This window comes from Phoxinus phoxinus (genome assembly GCF_949152265.1).
Source record: "Phoxinus phoxinus genome assembly, chromosome: 3".
NCBI classification, from domain to species: domain Eukaryota; kingdom Metazoa; phylum Chordata; class Actinopteri; order Cypriniformes; family Leuciscidae; genus Phoxinus; species Phoxinus phoxinus.
The window spans coordinates 2,114,486-2,122,619 of record NC_136878.1 but is presented as its reverse complement, the minus strand read 5'-3'; the positions used below and the strand labels follow the sequence as shown (position 1 = coordinate 2,122,619).

The 8,134-nt window shown below is 39.3% G+C and overlaps 1 protein-coding gene across 2 annotated transcripts in view; it reads left to right on the top strand.

The window, feature by feature from the left end:
• Positions 1–239: 239 nt before the first annotated feature.
• Positions 240–8,134, top strand: part of dhrs11a (dehydrogenase/reductase 11a) — a 34,162-nt gene continuing 26,267 nt past the window's right edge. Inside the window, exon 1 of one of the 2 annotated variants that reach the window (XM_079607205.1) lies at positions 240–702. In XM_079607205.1, the coding sequence (XP_079463331.1) occupies positions 559–702 (144 nt within the window). In that variant the 5' untranslated portion in view covers positions 240–558. The remainder of the gene's footprint in view (positions 703–8,134) is intronic. The other variant, XM_079607206.1, reaches the window with a different exon arrangement.

Sequence of the window (8,134 nt, the reverse complement as noted above, 5' to 3'; positions counted from 1 at the left end):
TTCAACTTAAATGACATAAAACTGACTTTAAAAAATGAGTTGAATATTGTATAACGTAAAAAAAAGTTGAAAATTGCTTAACATATGTTGTCATAAAACCTATTGATCATATTTATTTATTTGTACAGTGTACACATTCAATACAGCGTTGATGTACAGTATACATTAATTAATGAGTGAAAAAATGAGTGACAACAACCTAAGACTTCTCTTTTATTCGGTCGTTAATAATTAATCACGGGTTCTGCTGTGATTGTATCCGTGTGTGTGTGTGTGTGTGTGTGTGTGTGTGTGTGTGTGTGTCGAGCTGTTCCTGGGTGTGTGAGCGAGCGGGCAGAGGATCAGGGAGGGCTGGAGTGATTTGTTCCCGCCCTAAACAAACACACTGACTGACTGATACTCTTCTTCTGAATCAGAGAGATATTAATATCACCGCGCGCGCGACACACAGACACAAAGTAACCGCCGCGCGCGATCGGATACATTGTTCCATTCAGCCGCGGATTCGAATTCTTTGTTACATTGTGTTGTTGCGGGGATTGTGATACAGTGTATCGGATGAAGATGATGATGGAGCGTTGGAAGGGGAGAGTCGCGTTGGTCACCGGAGCGTCTGTCGGGATCGGAGCGGCTGTCGCTCGCGTTCTCGTTCAGCACGGCATGAAAGTGGTCGGTTGCGCGCGGAACGTGGACAAAATCGAGGTAAAAACGATCTTAAAACGAGTTGTTAGTTGCTTAATGGCCTCGTAGCTGTGGTGCTACTGGTGTTAGCTCACTGCATGAAGAGCTTCTCAATCAAACTCCTTCTCCACAAACATGCCACATCTCCACAAGTACACAGTTTACGCGTTATTTCTGAGTTGAGTGCGTTCATTTTGGAGAAATGTCACTTCATTAAAGTGATTGATCGCCTCTGTGTGAAGTATTGATAGATTTCGCCACGCCCACTTTGCTCTACAAAATCAAAATCACCTCGAGCTGTTGATTTGACACTGCGTATCATGTGTAATTAAATGCGTATTTGCATAATTTACTAAGCCTAGGGGAGTTTAAGCTTGACTTTTAGATTAGCTGAGAGTTTATATTGTTGTATTGTGTGCTAAATATAATATTACTTGGTTTTTTCACCCTAAAATCAAAATTTTCTCACTATTTTCTCACTTTTATGCATTCAATATAAACTCAAAGGGTGTTTTTTTCTTCTTCTGAGAAACTCAAAAGCTGGAGATTTCTGAAGAACCTTTAATCGAGAGATTATCAGTTATGTTCCTCACATAAATCAATATTATTCATATTCATAGTCGCTGAGATTCTTCTCCTCTTGTGTTCCAGTCATCTGGGTTTAGAAAAACGTGTTTTATTTGATATTTTGTGTGCTAATATTCTGGGTAAAGCATTATGAGTCCCTTTAAGAATGTTGTATGTTCAGTGAAGTCTCATTCCTCAACCCAACCTCACAGCCTGTCAATCAATGAGGAGTATCCTGTCAATCATTAATCATGTTTTCAGCCCTGCCCTTGCCTTGACTTCTCAAACGTCTTCAGTGGTTGTGTAGTTGTGTATACAAGAACTTTACTTTTATATTTGCACTATACAAGAAACTTCTTGTCATGTCTGGTTTAGGGAGGATTTATATTTATATATATATATATATAGTTTATATATCCATCTTTTTTACATTTACATTCAATCATATAATAAATAAAAGTTTGATAAAAGATAATGCCTCATAAAATATTACGCGTGCTTTGCTTGTGTTTCTTTAAACGGAAGCGAATAATTATTTCCTTTTAGGGAGGATTTTTTTTTTTATTGTTTATTTAAAAAAAAAATTTTTTTATATAGTTTATATATCCATCTTTTTTACATTTACATTCAATCATTTAGCAGACGCTTTTATCCAGAGACTTACAAATTAGGTGAACAATAGAAGCTATTACAGACAACAATATGCTTTTTTTATTTCAAAAGATAAGTTTGATAAAAGATAATGCCTCATCGTATAATATGAGTGCTTAAGCGGAAGCGAATACTTATTTCCTCGCTTCTGAGTTATTGAGATTGAATGAAAGTGCTTCTGTTATTGTGTGTCTGGACAACACAGTCCATTCATAACACGCGTGTTTGCGATATATTGTTATGATGGACAAAGGTTGAGAGATATGACACGCCGGTCAGAGTTACTGCAGTGCTTGAAAGCTGTGATTCTCCAGATTGGTGAATGTTTCGTTGGAAATGCCTCGTTGTGACTGTGTGTGTCGGTCGTAAATGGTCGTTGAGGAGCAGAGTCGAGGGTCCTGGAAGGTTTTATCACTGAAGAGAGAGAGCATGCAAGTCTTTCCTTCACGAGATGTGTGTGTTTCTCAGAGTGAGATGAGAGACAAGGCAAGCTTTGTGTCTGTCTGATCACAAGGCACCACTGTAAGTGTGTGTGTGTGTGTGTGTGTGTGTGTGTGTGTGTGTGTGTGTGTGTGTGTGTGTGTGTGTGTGTGTGTGTGTGTGTGTGTGTGTGTGTGTGTGTGTGTGTGTGTGGGGCCACATCGAGCTTCAGACGGTCTCCCTAGAATATAAACACACACTTTTATTTTGGATGCGATTGATAGATAGTTGCACAGCCTTAGAAAACACTAGTGCTTTACACAGACTCAAAGGATCTGGTGTGTGTGTGTATTCTAGGGAGACCGTCTGAAGCTCGATGTGGCCCCACACACACACACTTTGAGACAATTACAGTGGTGCCTTGTGACACACACACACACACACACACACACACACACACACACACACAGTAGCCAGATGCTTTGAGTCTGTGTAAACTGTAAAGCACTAGTGTTTTCTAGGGCTGTGAAACTATCAATCGCATCCAAAATAAAAATTTATGTTTACATAATATATATGTGTGTGTGTGTGTGTGTACTGTGTATAATTATTTTGTAAATACACACACGACACATGCATGTATATATTTAAGAAAAATGTGTATAAAAATATTGATGTATATAAATACATTCAAATATATACATGCATGTGTGTGTGTATTTATATATACAAAATAATTATACACAGTATACATGCATATATTATGTAAACACAAACTTTTATTGTGGATGTGATTAATAGTTGCACAGCCCTGGTTTTCACCGTACCAATACCAGTACATGTCTCACCGGAGCATTTACCAGTATAAGTATATTAGCGTATAATTGAGCTTTGCTCTCCTCCTTCTGAGACTGGGAGGATCCGTAAGGAAGGATTGGGATCAGGATAGTGATGAACAAACGCAGACTCTGAGAGAGTAATAATGTATCGCTCTGGGAGACGGGATGGGATGGAAAGCCTTCACTGGTATCCGTTATTTCCCAGGATCAGTTTTTCCCGTGGCAGTCTTTGATCCGATGATCTGTGATCCAGGACTCCGGAAGCGGCGTGGTGAAGCGCAGATCCCGCAGACGCCTGAGGAGGTGCTTGTTGTTGTTGTATGAAGTGTTCTGCATTCCTGCCGGATGAGCAACTCCGCTTCTTTTAGATCGGATGGAAGAGGAGATTACAGAGGAAATATTTTGCGGATCCAAAAATCAGTGCTTGTCGGTTCTCTCTCTAATGCATCGATATTCTTTATTGTTTGTTGGACCTATTTTGCCAGCGTACACTAGCAGGGCCATAATCCATCAGTTCATGTCATTCATCCAGTCAGTCATTCACATTTTTTCCAGGAAATTGTATCCATTATTTTTATTGCTGAAAACTGAAGAACAAGTCATGTGTCTGTCTGTCTGTCTGTCTGTCTGTCTGTCTATCTATATATCCATCTGTCTGTCTGTCTATCTATATATCCATCTGTCTGTCTGTCTGTCTATCTATCCGTCTGTCTGTCTGTCTATCTGTCTGTCTATCTATCCGTCTGTCTGTCTGTCTATCTATCCATCTGTCTGTCTATCTGTCTATCTATCCATCTGTCTGTCTATCTGTCTATCTATCTGTCTGTCTGTCTGTCTATATATCCATCTGTCTGTCTATCTGTCTATCTATCCGTCTGTCTGTCTGTCTATCTATCCATCTGTCTGTCTATCTGTCTATCTATCTGTCTGTCTGTCTGTCTATCTATCCATCTGTCTGTCTATCTATCCATCTGTCTGTCTATCTGTCTGTCTGTCTGTCTATCTATCCATCTATCTATCCGTCTGTCTGTCTCTCTATCTATCCGTCTGTCTGTCTATCTGTCTATCTATCCATCTGTCTGTCTATCTGTCTATCCGTCTGTCTGTCTGTCTATCTATCCGTCTATCTGTCTGTCTATCTATCCATCTGTCTGTCTGTCTATCTGTCTATCCGTCTGTCTGTCTGTCTGTCTGTCTGTCTATCCATCTGTCTGTCTGTCTATCTATCCATCTGTCTGTCTATCCGTCTGTCTATCTATCCATCTGTCTGTCTATCTGTCTATCCGTCTGTCTGTCTGTCTGTCTGTCTATCCATCTGTCTGTCTGTCTATCTATCCATCTGTCTGTCTATCCGTCTGTCTGTCTATCTATCCATCTGTCTGTCTATCTATCCATCTGTCTGTCTATCTGTCTATCCGTCTGTCTGTCTGTCTATCTATCCATCTCTCTGTCTATCCGTCTGTCTGTCTATCTATCCATCTGTCTGTCTATCTGTCTGTCTATCTATCTATCCATCTGTCTGTCTGTCTATCTATCCATCTGTCTGTCTGTCTGTCTGTCTGTCTATCTATCCGTCTATCTGTCTGTCTGTCTATCCATCTGTCTGTCTGTCTGTCTGTCTATCTATCCGTCTATCTGTCTGTCTATCTGTCTGTCTGTCTATCTGTCTATCTATCCGTCTATCTGTCTGTCTGTCTATCTGTCTGTCTGTCTATCTGTCTATCTATCCGTCTATCTGTCTGTCTGTCTATCCATCCATCCATCCATCTGTCTGTCTATCTATCCGTCTATCTGTCTGTCTGTCTGTCTGTCTGTCTGTCTGTCTATCTATCCATCTGTCTGTCAGTCTATCTATCCATCTGTCTGTCTGTCTGTCTATCTATCTATCCATTTGTCTGTCTGTCTGTCTATCTATCCATCCATCCATCCATCTGTCTGTCTGTCTGTCTATCTGTCTGTCTGTCTGTCTGTCTATCTATCCGTCTATCTGTCTGTCTATCTGTCTGTCTGTCTATCTTTCTATCTATCCGTCTATCTGTCTGTCTGTCTGTCTATCCATCCATCCATCCGTCTGTCTGTCTGTCTATCTGTCTGTCTGTCTGTCTGTCTGTCTATCTATCTATCCATCTGTCTGTCTGTCTGTCTGTCTATCTATCTATCCATCTGTCTGTCTGTCTGTCTGTCTGTCTGTCTGTCTATCTATCTGTCTGTCTGTCTGTCTGTCTGTCTATCTATCTGTCTGTCTGTCTATCTATATGTCTCTATATCCATCTGTCTGTCTGTCTCTATCTGTCTGTCTGTCTGTCTGTCTGTCTATCTATCCGTCTGTCTGTCAGTCTATCTATCTGTCTGTCTGTCTCTATCTGTCTGTCTGTCTGTCTGTCTGCACTAGTGTACTTCAGTATACAGTAGTTGCACTAAAGTCCAGTCAGACAACAGTCTATTCCACTAATACTACATCTCACTTCTCCCATAATGCACTGCTGCACTTCTGAATCCACCGCACACTTTAACTCACGTTGAGTGCTGGACGAGGGTTTGTCTTTAATTAGATTGATCTTTATCACTGTACGTGAGATGCTCAACTCTCCAATCAAACCACTTTCCATGAGTACATTTCAGTTAGGTGTTATATCTTACAACGTGCCAAACAAATAGTGTGTGTGTGTGTGTGTGTGTGTGTGTGTGTGTGTGTGTGTGTGTGTGTGTGTGTGTGTGTGTGTGTGTGTGTGTGTTTAATCGTTCTATATATAAGAGACCTCTTACTTTAGGCTAAATCTGTAAGTGTGTCTCTGAGTGTTTGTCCTTCAAGCTCAATCGATTCCACCGCACATGTGATGCGTGACGCAGTGCATGCTGGTCCACCGCTGATGTCATGATCTCTGTATCGGTGAGCTGGAATATTCCGCTGAGTGTGTGTAGTTTTGGTCATGTGATCAGGGATGAGGGCTGGTGTTGGCATATTTTGGGTGTGTTCAGCTTCATGCGGCGCTGAGCAGAACGGTCAGAGAAGAAGCAGGCCTGTTATAATAAACTCTGCTGACGTCATCATAGTAAGTGTTTCGAGAGCTGGTTCATCACAGCTGCTTCCTGATTGGCTGGATTCACTGATGACAATGATAACATGCTCATTCTTATACATTTAACTCCCACATTTTAAAAAACTCTTTGTGTAATCTTAATGTTAGATTGTGTCATGTTTATCAAATTAAAATTGCTAAAAAAAAAAAGGTTCACAATATGTATAGGCTTATGCTGAACCTTATTCTTGTGCATACATGCGCTGTATTAATTTAAGAAGTACATGAAGCATTGAATGAATAGCTTCATGAAAATGTCTGTGTATTTGACCAATATTACAACTGTGATAAAGTATAAACTACGGGAAGCAGAAAGTGTTCAACTAAAATGTTTAATATCAACTTAAAAGGTGAAACTAATATATTATATAGACTCATCACATGCAAAGTGAGATATTTCAAGCCTTTATTTGTTATAATTGTGATGATTATGAGCTTACAGCTTATGAAAACCTTTTCACAATATTCTAATTTTGAATTTGGGGTTTTCATAATCTGTAAGCCATAATCATCACAATTATAACAAATAAAGGCTTGAAATATCTCACTTTGCATGTAATGAGTCTATTTAATATATTAGTTTCACCTTTTAAGTTGAATTACTGAAATAAATGAACTTTTGTACCATATTCTCATTTTTCGAGTATATGTCTGTTTCTAACATCTATCTGAATTTACTTCGTGACCGATACAAAGTGTGTGCTGTATAGTATAAATATGAGTGGTATGAATGAAATCTAGATGTGCTGTTAGTGTAACATGACATTCCAGCTTCAGTTGTGTCGCTTCACTATAAATCCTCATAAATGATAGTTAGGTGTCCATTAAATGCACATGAATCTCAGCAGAAGTAGTGCACAGTTTAATGTATTTGGTTGTGGATGCAGTGCTGATGTCTCTTATCTAAACGAACCCCTGACTCCAAACTGAGCAGAAACTTATTCTATCAGATACTAGAGAAGTGAAGTCTCCGTTTTCTCACTTGATTGCAATAGTGGCGTCAAACTGAAGCTAAACTGCATGTTTCCGAACCAGAATAACCAAATCACCCCTAGCAACAACATCCTTAAGAGGAAATCAGTGAAACATTACACAGATATTTGCATTGCATTGCATTAAAGGTACAATATGTAATATTTCTGCATTAAAATATCCCAAAATCACAAGGCCAGTGTTATATATTTTGTTAAGTTGATTACTTACAATATCCCAAATGTTTCCAACTATTTTTAAATCATGAGAAAATTGTGATTTTAACTGAGGAAGCGGGGTGTGTGAGCGGGTGAGCTGGAGTCGCCAGTCAATGCGTCATATCCGCGTTACCCTCGGTGTCCGCTCGTACTGCGCGAGTCCTGGACACATGCGGAAGTTGTAGTTGTAGCGTCTATCAAGCAACAAACGTTAGCTTGTGTCGCGCAGGCGTTATGAACACAATTATTCTTTACCGACTGCAGCCGGTTCTGTCGACAAACACAAGTCCCATAAACGTACGGGTCAATTTATATATTCCAAATGTAGCATTCGGTAATAGTTATGCTTATGTAAGGAAAGTATGATTGCTTTAGGCTTGTGTTTAGTTTATTGACATTGTTTATCACGTCTGGTGTTTATGGCCATGTAAATAAATATAGCTTGTGTTATACATAAAGATTAATCCGTCTTTTGGCAAATGATGTGTATGTTCGAATGTACTTTTTACAACAATTGTTTAGAACACGTAAAACTGCGCAGCGTTATCACAACTATGAATTCAACAAATACAGTAACATGATAACCAATTTAGTATTAAACATTACTTGTCTTGCGGTTAATTCATTTTAATGAAATAAAAGCATGTCATTAAACGCAACATTTATAAAAATAGAACGTTACCTCATCCATGAACAGGATTTTTTG